Below are 22,010 nucleotides of genomic sequence, written 5' to 3' on the forward strand. Positions count from 1 at the left end.
AACCAAAAATACAGATTTTACTGTAAAATTTTGAATTTTTTGGTTTATTCTAAGAATAAAAATTTCCAAAAATTGTGCCAGTTCTATAATTTTGACAAAGGAATTAAAATTAGCAATCAATTTCTCTAAATTTCATTGCTATAGCGGTAACGAAACCAAAAATACCAACTTTAACAAAAAAATTTAAATTTTTTTAGTTTGGTCTAAAAATAAAAATGTCAAACGTTGTGCCTTCTGTCCTAGAATTTTGAAATTTGGCACAGTTGTTAAATACGTCGATATTAGCAAATTTTCCAAATTTTATCGCTTTTGCGTTAAAGGAACTAAAAATAAAAAAAAGTAATGCAAAATTTTGAATTTTCTTGATTTCTCCCAAAAATAAAAATTTTCAAAAGTTGTGTCAGTTGCTCTATAGTTATGAAATTTGGCACAGTTGACAAAGGAGTTTAAATTAACAACCTCTCCAAATTTCAACGTTATAGCGGTAACGAACCCAAAAATACAAAGTTTAATACATCCAATTTTAAACTTTCTTGATCTGTCGTCCTAAAAATAAAAATTTCCAAAAGTTGTGCCTGTTGCTCTATAATTTTGAAATTTAGCACAATTGAAAAATGGGTTAAAAGTCGCAACTTCTCAAAATTTCATAGCTCTTGTGCTAACAAAACCAAAAATACTGATTTTAATGTAAAATTGTTCTAAAAATAAAAATTTTCAAAAGTTGTGTCTTCTGTTCTAAAATTTTGAAATTTGGCACAGTTGTTAAATGCGATAAAATTAGTAACTTCTCCAAATTTCAACGCTTTTGCTCTAATGGTACCAAAAATACAAATTTTAATGCAAATTTTTTAATTTTTTCGGCTTGGGCTGGAAATAAACATTTTTAAAAATTGTATCTGTTGCTCTAAAGTTTTAAAATTTATCACAGTCAATAAATGAGTTCAAATTAGCAACCTCCTCAAATTTCGTCGTTATAGCGCTAATGGGACCAAAACTACAATTTTTTATTGTAAATTTTTTAAGTTTTTTTGGTTTGTTTTGAATTTTCTACTTTTAAATTTGTGTCTGTTGCTCTATAATTTTGAAATTTGGCACAGTTAGAATATTAGTCTATATTAGCAATCTCCCAAAATTTCATCGTTGTAGCGCTAACAGAGCCAAAAATACAGACTTTAATATATAATTTTGACAATTTTTGGCTACTCAAAAAATTCAAAAATTTTTAAATTTATGTTTGTTTCTCTAGAATTTTGTAATTTAGTACATTTAATAAATAAGCTAAAAGTAGCAACCGCTCTAAGTTGCATTCCTGTAGCACCAACATAACAAAAGATACAAATTTTATACGATACTATTTTAAAAATTTTAGCTTCACTCCAAAATTAAAATTCCTAATAGCTCTATCTATTGGTGTAGAGTTTTGAAATTTAGTACAGGTAATAAGTAAGTCAAAATTAACAACGTTTTCAAATTTCATCGCGATAGCATTAACAGAACCAAAAATTCAGGTTTAAATGTAGAATTTTGAAATTTTTTAGTTTGTTTTGAAGACAAAAATTTACAAAATTTTTATGAGGTGCTCTATAATTTTGAAATTGAACAGAGTTAATAAATGAGTTCAAGTTAGAAACTTCTTTAAATTTCATCGCCATAGCGTTTTGAGAATCAAACAGACAGATTTTAACATAAAATTTTGAATTGTTCTTAAAATCCAAAATTTCTAAAATATGTGTCTGTTGGTCTACAATTTTAAAATTTTGTGCAGTTAATAAATGAGTTAAAATAAACAATCTCTCCAAATTTCATCGTTATAGCATAAACAGAACGAAAAATACAGATTTTACTGTCAAATTTTGAATGTTTTTGGTTTGTCCTAAAAACAAAAATTTCCAAAATTTGTGTCTGTTAATCTGTAATTTTGAAAATTAGTACAATAAATGAATAAATTAAGATGAGCAATGTTTTCAAATTTCGTTGTTATAACACAAAGAGAACCAAAAATACAGACTTTATTGTCAAATTTTGAAAGTTTTTGGTTTGTCCTAAAAACAAAAATTTACAAAATTTGTGTCTGTTGGTTTACAATTATTTTGAAATTTAGGACGGTAAATAAATGGGTTAAGATGAGCAATCTCTCCAAATTTTGTTGTTATCACACAAACTGAAGCTAAAATATAGATTTAACTGGAAGTGTTTGGTTTGCCCTAAATGTAATTTGCAAAATTTGGGTCTATTGGTCCATTTGAAATTTGGCACAGTTGATAAATGGGTTAAAAGTAGCAACTTCTCAAAATTCTTCTCAAATTTCAGTACAGATTTTAATGTAAATTTGAACTCTTTTGGTTTGCCCTAGAAAACAGAATTTTTTCCTTTTCTCTTCATTTTTCTTCTTTATACTTCTTCACGTTAAATACAAACATCAAAATAAAGAAAATAAAAATAAAAATTTGGTGGAAAAGAATTTAACTTTCTCAAAAATTTACGGAAAGCTGTAACGACTTAAAAAATGTATTTTTTTTGTTCAAATTTTTAAATTTTCGTTGAAAGTTTGTTCTAATTTTAGCTTCTTTTCTTTCAGATAATTCTCCCTCAGGACCATAATTAGTACACCCCCACCATGCACAACCTCCTCTTCTTCGCCCTCACCTGCGCCACCGCCCTCCAACCCTCGCCACCCACCACCAACCTCTCTCTAGACTACGAATTCGACGTCATCCGCGACAAACGCGATTGGGACTATCAAGAAAACTTGACTTCTTTCAATGACAGCATGAACAACACTTTGTCCGAACAAGAATTTATCGATAGCCTGTGGGAACTCATCGCCCCGAAAAGCTGGACTTGGATTCTGATCATTTTTCACACGGTGGTGTTTGTGATCGGGATTATCGGGAACATCCTAGTGTGCATCGCAGTGTACAGAAATCATACGATGCGGACTGTTACAAATTACTTTATTGTGAACCTGGCGGTGGCGGATTTTTTGGTTATTTTGTTTTGTTTGCCGCCGTCGGTCGTCTGGGATGTTACGATCACGTGGTTCTTTGGGGTGGCGATGTGCAAGATCGTGCTGTATTTCCAGGTGGGTGCTTTGCATTTTTTAAAAATTCCATTTGTTCGAAAATTGACTGTTCATCTCATTGGATAAAGGTGTCATTAGATAAATATGGCATTTGCCGAAATTTCGAGGAATAAAAATCTCATTTTCTATAAAATTTAAAAGGAAATCGTCATATTCTAAAATTGTCATAGAAAAAATGCTTTATTTGGGTGTTATTGTTATGTTCAAGTTAACCTGTGTATGTCATTTTGTAAAACTTGCGTTTGTTCAAAACTATTTGTTGGATGCGATGTCACTACATAAACATTTGCGGAATAAACATCTCATTTGCTAAAAAATTAAAAGAAAAGAGTTATATTTTATAAATGTCATGGAATAAATATTTCACTTTGAAGGTTATTTTAATGTTCAATTTATTCAGAGCATTTCATTCTCTAAAAATCTAGTTAGCTCAAAAATTTTAATTTGATGCGATGTTACTGGATAAAAATGTCACTAGGTCAACTTGCCATTTGCCTAAAAGTTCGAAAGGAAAGAATCATATTCTATAAAAGTCATAAGTGAATACTTTGGTTTTAATGTTATGTCCATGTTCAATTTATTCAGTGCGTGTCATTATCTAAAAATCTTGTTTGTCACTGGGTTAAAGCGTCGGTTGATTAATGTTCTATTTGCCAAAATTTCGTGTAGTGAACATCTCATTTGCTAAAAAAATTCAATGTAATTTTCTATAATTGTCATCTTTTCTTTGGCTGCTATTTTCATTCTCAGTTTATTTGATGAACTTTATTTTCCAAAAATTGCATTTGTTCAAAAATTCAACTTGGATGGGATATCACTGAATAAAAGTGCTACTACATAAATATGGCAAACATTCGTGGAATAAACATTTCATTTGCTAAAAAATGTATAAGCCAAATGTCATATTCCATAATTATCATGAGAAGGATTTATTCTCTTTAGCTGTCATTTTTATATTCAGTTTATTACGTGCATTTTATTTTCTAAAAATTTCGTTTGTTAAAAAAATTAAATTCGACGCGATGTCATTGGGTAAATGTGTAAATATCCAATTTGTCAAAATTTCGTGTAATTAACATCTCATTTGATAAAAAAAAATAATGTCATTTTCTATAATTGTCATCTTTACTTTAACTGTTGTTCAAAACTTTAAATCAGATGCGATGTCACTGGATAAAAATGTCACTAGATAACCATGGCGTTTGCGGAATAAAGAATCCCATTTGCTAAAATATTTAAAAAGAAAGAGTTATATTTTATAAATGTCATGGAATAAATACTTCACTTTGACTGTTATTTTGATATTCAATTTATTCAGTGCATTTCATTCTCTAAAAATCTAGTCAGCTCAAAAATTTTAATTGGATGCGATGTTACTGGATTAAAGTGTCACTAGGTCATCTTGCCATTTGCTCAAAAGTTCGAAAGGAAAGAATCATATTTTATAAATGTCATGAAATAAATACTTCGGTTTTAATGTTATGTTCATGTTCAGTTTATTCAGTGCGGTTCGTTGTCTAAAAATCTTATTTGTTTAAAAATTTAAATTAATGATGTCACTGGGTAAAAGCAGCAGTTGATTAATGTCCCATTTGCCAAAATTTCGTGTAGTAAACATCTCATTTCAATGTAATTTTTTATAATTGTCATCTTTTCTTTGGCTGTTATTTTCATTCTCAGTTTATTTGGTGAACTTTATTTTCCAAAAATCGCATTTGTTCAAAAATTTAACTTAGATGAGATGACACTGGATAAAAGTGTTACTACATAAATATGGCAAAAATTCGTGGAATAAACATTTCATTTGCTAAAAAATTTAGAAGGCAAATGTCATTTCATAATTATCATGAAATAAATACTTCTCTTTAGCTGTCATTTTTATATTCAGTTTATTACGTGCATTTTATTTTCTAGAAATCTCGTTTGTTAAAAAAATTTAATTTAATTGTCATTGGATAAATGTGTCACTTTAAAAAATATCCCATTTGTCAAAATTTCGTGTAATTAACATCTCATTTGCTAAAAAATTTAATGTCATTTTCTATAATTGTCATCATTACTTTTACTGTTGTATTCATGCTCATTTTACTCGGAGATTTCATTTTCTAGAAATCGCATTTGTTCAAAACTTTAAATCAGATGCGATGTCAATGGATAAAAATGTCACTAAATAAACATGGCGTTTGCGGAATAAAAATCTCATTTGCTAAAATATTTAAAAAGAAAGAGTTATATTTTATAAATGTCATGGAATAAATACTTCACTTTGACTGTTATTTTGATGTTCAGTTTATTCAGTGCATTTCATTCTCTAAAAATCTAATTAGCTCAAAAATTTTAGTTGGATGCGATGTTACTGGATAAAAGTGTCACTAGGTCAACTTTCTATTTGCTCAAAAGTTCGAAAAGAAAGAAGCATATTCGATCAATGTCATGAAATGAATACTTCGGTTTTAATGTTATGTTCATGTTCAGTTTATTCAGTGTGTTTCATTATCTAAAATTTAAATTAGACGCGATGTCACAAGGTAAAAGTGTCAGTTGATCAATGTCCCATTTGCGAAAATTTCGTGTAGTGAACGTCTCATTCGCTGAAAAAAATTCAATGTAATTTTCTATAATTGTCATTTTTTCTTTGGATGTTATTTTTATTCTCAGTTAATTTGGTGAACTTTATTTCCCAAAAATCCCATTTGTTCAAAAATTGAGCTTGGGTGAGATGTCACTGGATAAAAGTGTTACTACATAAATATGGCAAAATTTCGTGGAATAGATACTTCACTTTAGCTGCCATTTTTCATTATTTAGCTGTCATTATTCTGTTTATTACGTGTATTTCATTTTCTAAAAATTTCGTTTGTTCAAAACTTTAAATTGGTTGCAATGTAATTGGGTAAAAGCGCCACTTATGAAATGTCTCATTTGTCGAAATTTCGTGTAATTAACATCTCATTTGCAAAAAAATTCAGTGTCATTTTTTATAATTGTCATCTTCACTTTGATTGGAATTTCCATGCTCAATTTATTCGATATATTTCATTTTCTAAAAATCGCATTTGTTCAACAATTTAAATTGGATGCATCGTCACTGGATATAAGTGTTACTAGATAAAAATGGCAAAATTTCGTTAAATAAACATTTATTTCATTTGCTAAAATATTCAAAAAAAAATTATTCTATAATTGTCATGATGTGAATATTCAGTTTATTACGTACATTATATAGTTTCTAATAGTGTCGTTTGTTCAAAAATTTAAATTAGATGCGATGTCACTGGATAAAAGTGTCATTTGATAAATGTTCCTTTTGTCAAATTTTTGTGTAATTTGTTAAAAAATTTAATGTTATTTTCTATAAATGTCATCTTTACTCTGGCTGTTATTTTCATGTTTAGTTTATTCGGTGAACTTTATTTTCTAAAAATGGCATTTATTCAAAAATTTAAATTGGATGAGACGTCATTGGATAAAAATGGCAAACTTGCGTGGATTGAAAATTTCGTTCGCTAAAAAATTCAAAAGAAAAATGCCATATTCCATAATTGTAATGAAATAAATTTTAGCTGTAATTTTTACATTCTATTTATTATGCGCATGTCATTTTCTAAAAATCTCGTTTGTTCAAAAATTTTAATTAAACGTTGTGTCATTGGGTAAAACTGTCGCTTGGATAAATGTCCCATTTGCTAAAATTTTGTGCAATGAACATCTCATTTGCTAAAAAAATTAGTGTCATTTTCTATAATTGTCATCTTCACTTTGGCTATTAATTTTATTCTCGGTGTAATTCATTTTCTAAAAATCGCATTTGTTCAAAAATTTAAATCGTTACCGAATAAGAGTTACGACAAAAATGACAAATTTTCGTAAAATAAACATTTTGTTTGCTAAAAAATTCAAAAGAAAAATGTTATATTCTATAATTGTCATGAAATAAATACTTTAGTTTTGCTGTCATTTTTATATTCAGTTTATTACGTTCAATTTATTTTTTAAAAATCGCACTTATTCAAAAATTTAATTTAGATGCGATGTCACTGGGTAAAAGTGTAACTAGATACAAATGGCAAAATTTTGTGGAATTTATTTCATTTGGTAAAAAATTCAAAAGTAAAGTGTCATTTTCAATAATTGTCATGAAATAAAAATTTCACTTTTTTCCTTTAGGTATTTTTATTTCAGAAACATTCAGACATTATTAAGAAAACTATTGAACAAATTGCAAAAGAATTCAGCTGTAGAACGTCTTTTTAAAGAACGTATTTTAAGATTCCTCGCTAATTAAATTACTCTGCAATTGTACTTTTAAAATACGAAACATAAAAAAGAAAAAGCGCTTCTACGGAAACATAAGGGGCGCTAAAACTCCACTTGTTGCCAACCGATTTCACTATCGATTTTAATAAAAAAAACTACAATTTTACCTGGTAGAGACGAAATAAAAATAATCGCCTTGTAGTTTTAGTAGCTATGCATATTAAATTTTAAAGTTGCTCGAATTTTACTCACTCGTTTTTTATCTTTTGCGAGATTATTAATTTAGCTTATAACTTATACCTTCACTGCAATTATTTCCACGCCAGTAACTAAAATAATAATCATCTCTCTGACGTCGAAATCCGCAGAGATAAATAATCACAAACTTCGCGCATTTACAATTCCTAAGCCCTTTCTAATTGATCGATTTTCCGACGTGGGCGCTTTTCTTTGATACGATCATAAAGAGCAGCTGAACGCCTGAGACGGTCATTTCCATTCTTGATCAGATAAACTGTTTCAAATTTGAGATTGATCATGTTTGAACGCGAGCTTATCGCTTTTAAGCTCCTGAAAGTGTTGCTGAATAATCAAATTCTAACAGTTTTAAAAGACTGCAGAAACAATTACAGTTTTTTTTAATTTTTTTCTTTCGATATTCAGATGCTTTGAGTTTTTTTTATCATTTTTTTAAGTTTTTAGTTCTTTAATTAATAAATTGAAATTAAATGTTTTATTATTTAAAATTCAATCATGTTTCTATTGAATTTATTTCGAATTTTTTTTGAATTTTTAATTTCCAGGTCTATTTAAATATTCACAATGTACGATTTTACTCTATAAATTCTACAATTTTAACGCTAAATAAAAAAAAAATCAGAAATTTACAACATGAAGTGAAAAAGTTTTGGAAAATCGTTAAATTTTGGACTTTATAAGTTCGGCAATTTTTGCGTTAAATCAATGAAATTTAGTAGATTTATTCCTATCGGACTGCATATTCAGTGTACCAAATTACAACATTTTAGAACAGAAAAGGAAACAATTTTAATTTTTTTTATTTCTAGGTGTAGCTAAAAGCTGAAAATTTTCAACTTTCTCTATAAGTTTGACAATTTAAGCCTCAAAACAATGAAATTTCGAAAAAGTGTTTTTTCTAAATACTTATTAAAGGTATTAAATTACAGAAACAAGAAGTGAGACAATTTTGGAATTTTTAATTTCGGGGTCTAGCTAAATATTCAAAAATTTAGATTTTACTTTGCAAATTCGACCATATTAGCTCTAGAACAATGGAATTTGGTGGATTTGTTACCTTCTAGATGCTTATTTAGTGTATCAAATTTTAAAAATTTAGAACAATAAATAAAAAAAAAAGATTTTTGAATTTCGGTGTCTAGCTAAATATTCAAAAATTACGATTTTACTGTGTAAATTCGACAATATTAGCTCTAGAACAATGAAATTTGGAGGATTTGTTACCTCCTAGATGCTTAATTAGTGTATCAAGTTTCAAAAATTTAGAACAATAAATAAAAAAAAATTGGAATTTTTAATTTCGGGTTTTAGCTAAATATTCAAAAATTACGATTTTACTCTGTACATCCGACAATTGTGGCGCTAAATTAATGAAATTTAGTGGACTTGTAAATTTCTGGAAGCTTATTTGAGATTATAAATTGCAGTATTTTAGAACAAGAAGTAAAGATTTTAGAATTTTTAATTTCGAGGTCCAGCTAATCATTCAAAAATTAAGGTTTTACTCTGTAAATCCGACAATATTAGCTCTAGAACAATGAAATTTGGAGGATTTGTTACCTCCTAGATGCTTAATTAGTGTATCAAGTTTCAAAAATTTAGAACAATAAATAAAAAAAAATTGGAATTTTTAATTTCGGGTTTTAGCTAAATATTCAAAAATTACGATTTTACTCTGTACATCCGACAATTGTGGCGCTAAATTAATGAAATTTAGTGGACTTGTAAATTTCTGGAAGCTTATTTGAGATTATAAATTGCAGTATTTTAGAACAAGAAGTAAAGATTTTAGAATTTTTAATTTCGAGGTCCAGCTAATCATTCAAAAATTAAGGTTTTACTCTGTAAATCCGACAATATTAGCTCTAGAACAATGAAATTTAGTGAACTTGTTATCTTTTAGATGCTTACTTAGTGTATCAAATTTCAGGAATTTAGAACAAGAAATTAGAAAATTTTGGAATTTTTTATTTCGAGGTCTAGCTAAATATTCAAAAATTACGATTTTACTCTGTAAATTTGACAATATTAGCTCTAGAACAATGAAGTTTGGTGGACTTGTTACCTCCTAGATGTTTATTTAGAGTACCAAATTTCAGAATTTAGAAACTAGAAATTATGATTTTTTAATTTCTAGGTTGAGCTAAAAATAAAAAAAAATTTGACTTTACTTTATTTGGTACATTTATCTCTTTTTAGATGCTTACCCTGTGTACCAAATTTTAGATTTTTAGAACAGAAAGCAGGACAATTTTAAAAATTTTTATTTTAAAGTCTAGCTAAAACAAAAGAAAACGACTTTCTTTACAAGTCCGACAATTTTAGCGCCAAAACAATGAAATTTGATAGAATTTCTTTTTTTTATATGCTTATTTATGACACTAAATTTAAAAATTTTAGAACAAAAAATAAAAGAAATTTGGAATTTTTAATTTCCACGACTAGTTAAATATTAAAAAATTAAGATTGAATTTTGTAGATCCGACAATTTTAATGTTAAATCAATAAAATTTAGTAGATTTGTTACTTTTTAGACATTTATTTAGTGTACCAAATTATAGAATTTTATCACAAGAAATAGCGATTTTTGAATTTTTAAATTCTAGGTCTAACTAAATAGTCAAAAAGTACGATTTTACTCCTTCAATCCGACAATTGTGGCGCTAAATTAATGAAATTTAGTGAACTTGTTCCTTTTTAGTTGCATATTTAGTATATTAAATTTCAGTATTTTAGAACAAGAAATAAAGATTTTAGAATTTTTAATTTCTAGGTTTGACTAAATATTCAAAAATTACGATTTTACTCTCTAAAGTCGCCAATATTAGCCTTAGAACAATGAAATTTGGTAGAATTGTTACTTTTCAGATGCGCATTAAGAGTAAGAAATTACAAATTTTTATAAGAAAAGGAAAATATTTTCTTGGTTTAGCTAAATATTCAAAAATTTTGAGCTTATTCTGTAAATCTGACAATTTTATCGCTAAATGAAGAAAATTTGGTGGAGTTATTACCTTTAAAATGTAATTGGTGTGCCAAATTTCGGAATTTTAGAACAAGACGTAAGAAAATTTTGGATCTTTTAAGTTCTAGTTCTAGCTAAATAACACAAAAATTACGATTTTACTCTATGCATTCAACAATTTTAGCGCTAAATCAATGAAATTTGGTGGAGTTATTACTTATTAGATGCTTATTTAGTACACACAATTTCAGAGTTTTATAGAAAAAAGTGAGAAAATTTTTGAATTTTTACTTTCTAAATTTAGCTACATATTCAAAAATTACGATTTCGCTCTGTAAAATCGACAATATTAGCACTAGTACAATGAAATTCGGTGAACTTGTCCCTTTTTATATGCCTATTTGGTTTACCAAATTTGAAAAATTTGAAACAAAAAGTGAAAATTTTAGAAATTTTTTTTTAGGACTGACTAAAAGTTGATTTTTTTTATTATACTCTGTCAGTCGGACAATTATAACGCTAATGCAATGATATTTAGTGGAGTTGTTACTTTTATAATGCTTATTTAATGTACCAAATTTCGAAAAAAAAAACTAGATTTTTTTAGATTATGTTTTTTTTTAATTCTCGATATTTTTTGACTCTTTGTTTTCTCAAATTTCTGCTAGACCCGATAATGATAATGCTTGAACTTTCTCCTAAAAAATCCAATTCGCTTTAGTACACACAATTTCAGAGTTTTATAGAAAAAAGTGAGAACATTTTTGAATTTTAACTTTGTAAGTTTAGCTACATATTCAAAAATTACGATTTCGCTCTGTAAAATCGACAATATTAACACTACTACAATGAAATTTGGTGAACTTGCCCCTTTTTATATGCCTATTTGGTTTACCAAATTTGAAAAATTTAGAACAAAAAGTGAAAATTTTAGAATTTTTTTTTTAGGACTGACCAAAAGTTGTTTTTTTTTATTATACTCTGTCAGTCGGACAATTGTAACGCTAATGCAATGATATTTAGTGGAGTTATTACTTTTATAATGCTTATTTAATGTACCAAATTTCGGAAAAAACTAGATTTTTTTAGATTATCTTTTTTTTTTAATTCTCGATATTTTTTGACTCTTTGTTTTCTCAAATTTCTACTATACCTGATAATGATAATGCTTGAACTCTCTACTAAAAAATCCAATTTGCTTTAGTACACACAATTTCAGAGTTTTATAGAAAAAAGTAAGAAAATTTTTGATTTTTTACTTTCTAAGTTTAGTACATATTCAAAAATTACGATTTCGCTCTGTAAAATCGACAATATTAGCACTAGTACAATGAAATTAAGTGAACTTGTCCCTTTTTATATGCCTACTTGGTTTACCAAATTTGAAAAATTTAGAACAACAAGTGAAAATTTTAGAATTTTTTTTTTTTTAGGGCTGACTAAAAGTTGATTTTTTTTATTATACTCTGTCAGTCGGACAATTGTAACGCTAATGCAATGATATTTAGTGGAGTTATTACTTTTATAATGCTTATTTAATGTACCAAATTTCGGAAAAAACTAGATTTTTTTAGATTATTTTTTTTTTTAATTCTCGATATTTTTTGACTCTTTGTTTTCTCAAATTTCTACTATACCTGATAATGATAATGCTTGAACTCTCTACTAAAAAATCCAATTTGCTTTAGTACACACAATTTCAGAGTTTTATAGAAAAAAGTAAGAAAATTTTTGATTTTTTACTTTCTAAGTTTAGTACATATTCAAAAATTACGATTTCGCTCTGTAAAATCGACAATATTAGCACTAGTACAATGAAATTAAGTGAACTTGTCCCTTTTTATATGCCTACTTGGTTTACCAAATTTGAAAAATTTAGAACAACAAGTGAAAATTTTAGAATTTTTTTTTTTAGGGCTGACTAAAAGTTGATTTTTTTTATTATACTCTGTCAGTCGGACAATTGTAACGCTAATGCAATGATATTTAGTGGAGTTGTTACTTTTATAATGCTTATTTAATGTACCAAATTTTGGAAAAAAACTAGATTTTTTTAGATTATCTTTTTTTTTAATTCTCGATATTTTTTGTCTCTTTGTTTTCTCAAATTTCTACTATACCCGATAATGATAATGCTTGAACTCGCTCCTAAAAAATCCAATTCGCACCTTGAAATTTAAGGTCATTGTAAGCATAAATTTTCCATCCACTGACCTTATTGCAAATAGCGCCAAGACGCCAAGCCCGTTTAGCCCCGACGATTTCTTGACGAACTGCCCTAATAAAATTCTATATGGACACAAACAAAAATACCCTGAAAATTCCACAGCGAACATGTGCTGCATTCGTATTAGCGAAGCAGCAATTTGCATCCTTTATCCTTCGGGTGTTAGACGGTGAGTGCACCGGTAACATGGAAATGAACTTAGATCCCATTTGCGAACAGACGAGATTATTTGCGCTTTTATTAGGTTTTTAGTTTCAATTTGCGCGTTGAAAATATAAAATTGCGAAAAACTGATATTGACCCAACCAAATTAATATTGAATGCTTCCGGGGGCTATAAATTCAACTTTTCAGGGGAAACTTCCGGTCGAACGGAGTAATTTTTTGCGGAGTTGTAAGTTTTATGTTTCGTTTTAAGCTGAATTTGAGATTACCCAATTTAATTAGGTTTATTTCAGCGTTTGGAAGTTGAGTGGCGATAACTTCACTTACTGCAATGTTGTGATGAAATTTCTAGATACTGGAGGGAAATTGAATCTGGCGAATGGCTCTATTATTCATATTTCGAAACCGGTATCGGATCGACTATTAATCATAAAAACGAAGGGCGCGATTTGGTTTGATGAGAAGCGAAGATTGAAAATTTTAGCGGGGATTAGAGGCATTGTGGGCCAAGGAAGGAAAGACACTTTTTATTTCTCGAGATTTCAAATAGTCTAACTTCACAGGGAAATGTACTTAGAGATATAAAAAACTATTAAAATGTTTTAAAAGTGGCCTAAAACACATTACAAAACTATAAAAAAAAAATAAGATTTTGGAATTTTTAATTTAGAGTTCTATCTAAATATTCAAAAATTACGTTTTTCCTGTGTGATGTAATGGTACGACTTTGCGATCGCGAACGGAATTTCTTCGGACATAATTTTGTTCAAACTGTACATTTTGTCACCACGACAAGTGTAGCATCTAACACGTGTTTCCCATCTGGAGACGCTGTCCGAAGCTTTTTGTTTTGGCCTGCATTCCTCTTGTCCCTTCCGGGAGCAGGTAGAACTGGAAGACGCTCTTTGCGTCCAGCCAGATGTGGTAACTTTCCATTCAATCGCGCTTCGATGACGCGTTAATTCAAATGAGCAAATTAAATGATTTAAGTTTTCGAAGACATGTAAAGCAATTGGAGTCGTAGAAGAACTACTTGCATGTAGAGCATAGCATGACCTTCTCTTTTTTCGGATTGGCGATTAATTAATTAAATTAATTATTTCATCGTTATTCTAGTAGTTCTAATAGTGCTTGCATTGAAACCAGTAGGAACAGCATGGAAACAAAGAGTACTAAGCGTGACATAAATTGCATCAGCGTAGTGCGATTACTAATTAATTAATTAGTAATTGATTCTCGTCGAGTGCTTCGAAAGCTCCATTGCTGCAGGATGTATCTTTCTTACAGGTTCGCGACAAATTGGTTCGTCTGGTACAACTGTACCACCATTATTGTAACCAAATTAATTGTAATTAATTTAATTAGATAAGCAGGGAGATCTGAGTTGAAATGTTAATTCAAAACCACAGATTGATCGTGTTGCCATTGTGGTACTCGGAGAAGATCTAATTAAGTTTAAACCTTTTTTTTTTTTTTTTTTGTAATTTTTGAGCATTGGTCGATCATCGTCAATCAATCAAAAATCAATCGAACAATTTGAAAGAGACACCAACAAAACATAAGTAAATTCGGGAGAACTTGAACAGCCAATAGGGAACAGCGTCCCCTTTGGAAGGGTAGTGCTGATTGGTCGAAAGATAGCGTCGGGTACGACCGAGCTTTTAAAAGGGCTGCAACTGCAAATTTGAGGGATTCGGTTTTTCTATTTCGGGTCATAGGATTCTGACTCGGGTTCCTTATTCGATTCATTCGATTGGTAATTGTGAAGTGTTTGTGCAATTTGCCACGTAAGTTTGATCACACTTCCTTACTTTGATTTCTGTTTGTAAATGTATCGCGAGGATGAGACTTAACCTGTTTTGGGGTCTCCCATTTAAAGCGAGGACGAAATGAAACAATCAGTTAGGGTGAAGCCAACGCGAATATAATTCGTTAGATAGGGTGAAGCCTTCGAAACAATAAGCCAATAGATTTGCTAAAACCTCGAAGCGATAATAAACCTTTAGTTAGGGTGAAGCCTTCGGGAAATTTAAATAAATTAGCTAGGGTGAAGCCTACGCGAGAGATTGAGTCAATTAGGGTGAAGCCTTCGGGAAATTCATTAGCTAGGAGAACCATGCATTATCTTACGAGTACCGCCAGCTCGAGATGATGACGCCACGAATATTCGGCGCCATTTTGTACTTGCAGTGTAATGTTCTAATTCTCGTTAATTAATTCATAAGTTAATTAACACAATAATTTTAATTTCACAATTTCCGTGCAGTCGTCAGAACTATGAGTTCTGTTTTTTTTTTTGATTCAACAATCAAAATTTATTCCGAGACTAATTTTTCTTGTCTCATTTTCATTGATTTCCTCCATTTTATGCTCCTTCTGAGTGCGAGGCGATCAATAATAAATGATCAGATTCTATTCTAGCGTTCACAAGAATTTCGATTCTAGCCTTTTTCTAACAATGCATCTGACGCTATGAATATTTTGATTTGTCAAACAATCGTACGCTAAGGCGTTTGACTTGAGCTTGCTCGTCAATTTTACTCGATTCTATTGACTTCTGACCAACTACAATAGAGAGAATTAATCGATTACCATGTAATTCCAATCAAAGACAATTTTTCCTAGAACTTGTCACCAAGGTGCAATTCTAGATGCATTAATTGAGACCGGATTAATCAGCGGTGCTTAGCAAGTCCGATCGTCTCCATGTTAAAACGCATTCATAGTCAAAATATTTGACTGCAACTTTATTTTGTGCATTTTGATCCTGAATCAAACAACACCTAAACCTAATGGCACTAAAAGGTTCTGCACAGTTGTGAGCGTACAGGTCCGAGCCTCTGATTGCCGCCTTACGTATCTTCTGGCCAACCGTTTGCCCTTTAGCCGCCTCTGACTGCCGCCACTGGCCGCCTCAGACTGCCGCTACTGGCCGCCGCTTATTGCCGCCGCCACACCGTGTCGCTTTGCCAGGCGAAAAACTCAACATCCAAATTATCAGTACCTTAATGTTACGCGAAAGCTGTAACTCCTTTGCACATCCACAAAATGCGAAACTTTCCAAGACTCTATTGTAGTACAATTTCAAGTTTAACCAAATTTGATTCTAATTAATCATCAAGTTCAAGTGTCTTTCTGACACGGCTATTTTCCACGACTGTACACGTGATTAATTCAATTTAATCTAATTTTGACTTTCGAAGTCCGATTCTGTTTGAGTCTCATGCAAATCCATTTGCAGATTTAATTCCATTCGAGACCAAACCAAATTCTATTTTTTTTTAAAGTTTTAATTCAACTTCATATACTTTGAGGATTAAACATTGCAAGTCACACGATGCTCTGATATTCCAAAGAAGGCGATTGCGAGTGAAAACACACACGCAGAACGAGAAACAATGCTAAATTAGCAATAACATAACACTCTTAAGTTCCGATCAGATTAAATTTTCTTAGAATTGCGACAGAGTGGTGTCTCCGACAAAGCGTTTAATTTGAAACAGTTCAAATAATTGACGGCCAAAACTCAAATCATTTTGATTTGATTTTGTTAATAAACAATAATTGAAAGAATTTCTTTGTGTTTCATTCGTCTTGTAAACTGCGGCCTCACTGAATTTGAGGTTACACAACATAAATGATTTAGAATTTGATTCTAAATATTTCTTTTCTTTCTTTCTGAGCAAAAACACAACGTACATTTGGGTCCATTTCAACCACCATTTAAACCAACATCTTTGCATCATTCCAACACATTTTTGAAGACGTCATCAATCGATCAAGAACAGTATCATCGATTCTTTTCATTTGGTGCCGTGACCAGGATTTCAAAGGGTCACAAGTTGAGGGCATCAGGTGTCAAACCCACCAGTTTTTTGGAAATAAAAATAAAATTACAACACGGCATATATACAAATCTTTTACAGTAAATACCACAATTTTAGAGTTAATTAAATGAATTTTAGTGAAGTTGTTACTTTCTAGATGCCTATTTAATCAACTAAATAACAGAATTTTAAAACCAAAAGTGAACATTTTGGAAATTTCTATTTCTAGGCATCTTTAAATATTAAAAAAATTCGATGTTACTTAGCAAATTCGATCATTTTAACGTTAAATCAATGAAATCTGGTAAATTTGTTACTTCTTAAATGATCGTTTAGTGTACCAAGTTACAAAATTTGAGTACGTGAGGTGAGAAAATTTTGGAATTTTAATTTCGAAGTCTTGCTAAATATTCAAAAATTAAGATTTTACTCTGTAAATTCGACAATATTTGCTCTAGAACAATGAAATTTGGTGGACTTTTTACTTCTTAGCTCCTTATCTAGTGCACCAAATTTCAGAATTTTAAAATAAGAAATCAAAAAATTTTGGTATTTCTAGTTTCGAGGTCTAGCTAAATATTTAAAAATTAGGATTTAACTCTGTTAATTTGACAATATTTACTCTAAAATAATGAAATTTGATGAACTTGTTTTTTATTAGATGCTTATTTAGTGTACCAAATTTCACAAATTTTTAATTTCGAGGTCAAACTAAATATTCAAAAATTACGATTTTACTCTGTAATTCCACAATTTTACGCTAAATCAATGACATTTGATGGAGTTGTCACTTCCTAGCTGCCTATTGAGTGTAACAAATTTAAAAAAGTTTAAACAAGAAATGAGCAACTTTTGGAAGTTTAAATTTTGAGATATAGCTAAATGGTCAAAAATTACCATTTTACTCTGTAAATGCGATAATTGTGGCTCTAAATTAATGAAATTTAGTAGAATTGTTATTTCTTAGGTGTTTATTTAATGCACCAAATTTCAAAAATTTAGAACAAGAAATGAGAAACTTTTAGAGTTTTAAATTTTGGGGTCTAGATAAATAGTCAAAAATTACGATTTTACTCTGTAAAACCTATAATCGTGGCGCTAAATTAATGAAATTTATTGGTTTTGTTACTTTTTAGATAGTTATTTAAAATATTAAATTGTAGTATTTTATAACAAGAAGTAAAGATTTTAGAATTTTTAATTTCTAGTAAATACTAAAAAACTAGAATTTTATTCTGTAAATCTGGCGATTTTAACGATAAATCGATGAAATTTGGTGAACTTGTTAACTCGAAGATGTCTAGTTAGTGTACTAAATTACGGGATTTTAAAACAATAAATAACAATTTTGGAATTTTTGTTTTTAAGGTCGCGCTAAATATTCAAAAATAAAACTTTTACTTTGTAAATCTGTCAATTTTAACGTAAAATCAATAAAGTTTGGTAAGTTTGTTACTTTTTAAATATTTATTTAGTGTACCAAATTACAGAATTTTATGACAAGATTGGCGATTTTGGAATTTTTAAATTCTAGGTTTAGCTAAATAGTCAAAATATACGAGTTTACTCTGCAAATCCGGCAATTTTGACGTAAAATTAATGGAATTTAGTGAACTTGTTACTTTTTAAACGTTAATTTAGTATACCAAACTACCGAATTTTATAACAAGCAATCTAGATTTGGAATTTTTAATTTCTAGGTTTAACTAAATAGTCAAAAATTACAGCTTTACTCTGTAAATCTGCCAATTGTGGCGCTAAATTAATGAAATTTAGTAAACTTGCTACTTTTTAAATGTTTATTTAGTATATTAAATTGCAGTATTTTAGAACAAGAGGTAAAGATTTTAAAATTTTTAATTTTTGTTGGTAGCTAAATATTCAAAAATTAGAATTTTACTCCGTAAATCCAGCAATTTTTAAGTAAAATCAATGCAATTTGGTGGGGTTACTTTTTAGACGCTTATTTAATGTAGCAGATTTTGGAATGTTATAGTAAGAAATGGCGATTTTGGAGTTTTAAAATTGTAGGTCTAGCTAAATAGTCAAAAATCACGATTTTACTCTGTAAATCCAACAATTTTAACGTTAATGCAATGAAAGTTGATGGACTTGTTACTTTTTAGACATTTATTTAGTGTGTAAAATTACAGACTTTTATAATAAAAAATTGAAATTTTGAAATTTTTAATTTCTAGGTCTAGATAAATATTTAAGAATTACTATTTCCTTCGGTAAATTCGCCAATATGAGCCCTACAATAATAATAATTGGGAAACTTGTGATTTTATAGGCCCTATTTTAGAGTACCAAATTGCAGAATTTTATAACAAGAAATCGTCATTTTGAATTTTTTATTTTCTAGGCCATTATCAAAATAAAAATTTCTAAAATTTGTAATTTTTGATCTAAAATTTTGTAATTTGGTACAGTGAAAAAATGGGTCAAAAAGAAAACCTTTCTAAATTTCATTTCATTCGCGTCAGAATTGGCCGATTTACAGGTTTCAATATAAAACGTCAAGATTTTGCAAAAAAAACACTAAAATTTGTAATTAGAAATTTTAAAATTTAAGACAGTTAAAAAGCAGGTCAAAAAAATTAACCTCTCTAAATGTTATTACATTCGCATTAAAATTAGTCGACTTACAGCTTGTAATCCAAACTCTTGAAAATTTTCAGTTTATTCAAAAAACAAAAATTTCTAAAATTTGTAGCTTTGGTTAAAAAAAATCTGTAAATTGGTGCAGTTAAAAATAGAGTCAAAAATAGAAACCTTTCCAAATTTCCTTTCATTCGCTTTAGAATTGACCGACTTACAGCTTCTAATCCAAAATTTACAAAATTTTTAGTTCATTACAAAAATAAAGATTTGGTACAGTAAAAAAATGAGTCAAAAATTGTAAATTCTCTAAATTTCGTCAAATTCACGTTTGAATTGGCCGGATTTCGGGTTTCAATTAAAATATTGTTTATTTGAGGGTTATTTCCGAAATAAAAAAATAAAAATTTCTAAAATTTGTATCTTTTTTTCTAAAATTTTGAGTTTTGGTATAGTTAAAAGGTAGGCCAAAAGTAGTAACACCCACAAATTTCATTCTGTTCGCGGTAGAATTGGCTAAAGTACAAGTATCAATAAAAAATGTTGAAATTTTGTAGGTCATTATCAAAATAAAAATTTCTAAAATTTGTATCTTCTGTTCTAAAAGTTTGAAATGTAGAGCAATTAAAAACCACATCTAAAATGTTAACCTTCCTAAATTTTGTTAGATTCGCGTTAGCCGAATTATAGTTTCAAATACCAAGTTTAAAAAATAAAATTTTCTAAAATTTGTAACTTTTGTTCAAAAATTTTGTAATTTGGTACAGATAAAAACTGAAACAAAAGTAGTGCTTTTCCTAAATTTTATTCCGTTTGCGTAGAATTGGCAGTACTGGTTTCAACATAAAATGTTGAAATTTTGTAGGTAATTCCCGAAATAAAAATTTCTAAACTTTGTATTTTGTGTTCTAAAATTTTGTAATTTGGAACAGGTTAAAAGTAGGTTTAGAGTATTAACCTCAGGAAATTTTATTACAGCCGCGTTAAAACTAACCGACTTACAGCTCCATAACCAAAATTTTGAAAATTTTTGGTTTATTAAGGAAAAGTAATTTATAAAATTAGTATTTTTTGTTCTAAAATTTTGTAATTTGATACCGATAAAAAATGCGTTAAAAATAACTCCTAAATTTCATTTTATTCGTTTTAGAATTGGCTGAATTACAGGTTTCAATAAAAAAATTTGAAATTTTATGGATAATTTGCGATATAAAAATATCTAATTTTTGTATCTTCTGTTCTAAAATTTTGTAATTTGGTACAGGTAATAACTGAGTTAACAGTAGTAACTTTCTCAAATTTTATTACATTTGCGTCAGAATTGGTAGAAGAACAGATTTCAATAAAAAAAAATTCAACTTTGGGGGTCAATATCGAAATAAAAATATCTAAACTTCGTAATTTTTGTTCTAAAATTTTGTAATTTAAAACAGTTAAAACACAGATTTAGAATATTAACTTCCTCAATTTTTTCATATTCGCGTTAAATCTAACCGACTTACAGCTTCTAACCAAAATTTTGAAATTTTTTGGTTTATTCAAAAAACAAATAGTTCTAGAATTTGTATTTTTAGTTCTAATATTTTGTAATTTGGAACAAAAAGCACGTCTAAGGTAGTAACCTCTCTAAATTTCGTTACATTCGCGTCAGAATTGGTCGAATTACATGTTTTAATTAAAAAAAAGTCAAAATAATTCAAAATGATTTTTTTGGCACATTTAAAAAGTATCCTATTCAAATTTTTAAATTTTTCCAAAAGTTTTGCACAATTTCTGTAAAACGTCTGAAGAAATTTGTGCTTTTTTTTGTTTTTTTTTTATTTGCGGACATTCAATGAAAAGGTTATAGATTCTTTAGTAAGATTTTTTATCAGAACTTTCCATTCTACATATTGCCCCCAATCCATTCGTTACATGTTACATTACCCGCATTATTACAAAACCACCCCATAAAACTCCCATTTGCCCCACTTCCACGCCTATTAATCTTATTCTATGTAAAACAAGCACCCTTAGCGCGGTCCTAAGAAAAACTCGACAAATATAGACTCGCTAAAGCATGTGTTAATATGCAGAACACATGTTCCTCGGAAAGGAACGAAAGTGCTGGCAATTTCGCCGACAGAAATTATTCTAGTGACATGTCATACGACATGAAGCGTGAAAAGCGGAATTCGCAAAAACTTTTTTGAGCCTTAGCTACATATTATTCTTACAGGTAATTGAAAAAGTTGCGTTCGTACCAAATATTGATTCCAAAATTTAATTCAGTGCCTCGTATCTATTATTTTCTTATCTCACCGCCGCACTTCTCTCAATAGTCGCTTGGTATTTTACCTCGTCATGAGAGATTTATTAGAGGAAATCTGTCCACATCCCCTTTCAGTTCTAGATTTATTTGCAACTCGGCTTCAATGAAACAAGTCTGCTAGAAATTCGTCGCCTTGGTTCAAAGGAAACTTTCCTTGCAAAAAATCATAATTAATATTAAACACATTCCACGCTTCTTAGGCTGGTAGTTCAACTCCCCTTGGAGTTAATAAATTTCCATAAAAACATAAAACAGGAAGACAAGACGCGTCCCACATTTTCTTTGAGTTCCCGCCCTCTCCCTGGATAAATTGTCGGG

The 22,010-nt window shown here is 29.2% G+C and overlaps 1 protein-coding gene across 2 annotated transcripts in view; it reads left to right on the forward strand.

The window, feature by feature from the left end:
- Nucleotides 1-22,010, forward strand: part of LOC148180490 (orexin/Hypocretin receptor type 1-like) — a 201,642-nt gene that overhangs the window by 77,278 nt on the left and 102,354 nt on the right. For both annotated transcript variants that reach the window (XM_088047731.1, XM_088047723.1), the window contains exon 2: nucleotides 2,579-3,082. In XM_088047731.1, the coding sequence (XP_087903857.1) occupies nucleotides 2,618-3,082 (465 nt within the window). In that variant the 5' untranslated portion in view covers nucleotides 2,579-2,617. The remainder of the gene's footprint in view (nucleotides 1-2,578; nucleotides 3,083-22,010) is intronic.

The sequence above is a fragment of the Gnatocerus cornutus genome, chromosome 1 (assembly GCF_029298725.1).
Source record: "Gnatocerus cornutus isolate USDA-ARS CGAHR chromosome 1, icGnaCorn1.1, whole genome shotgun sequence".
NCBI classification, from domain to species: domain Eukaryota; kingdom Metazoa; phylum Arthropoda; class Insecta; order Coleoptera; family Tenebrionidae; genus Gnatocerus; species Gnatocerus cornutus.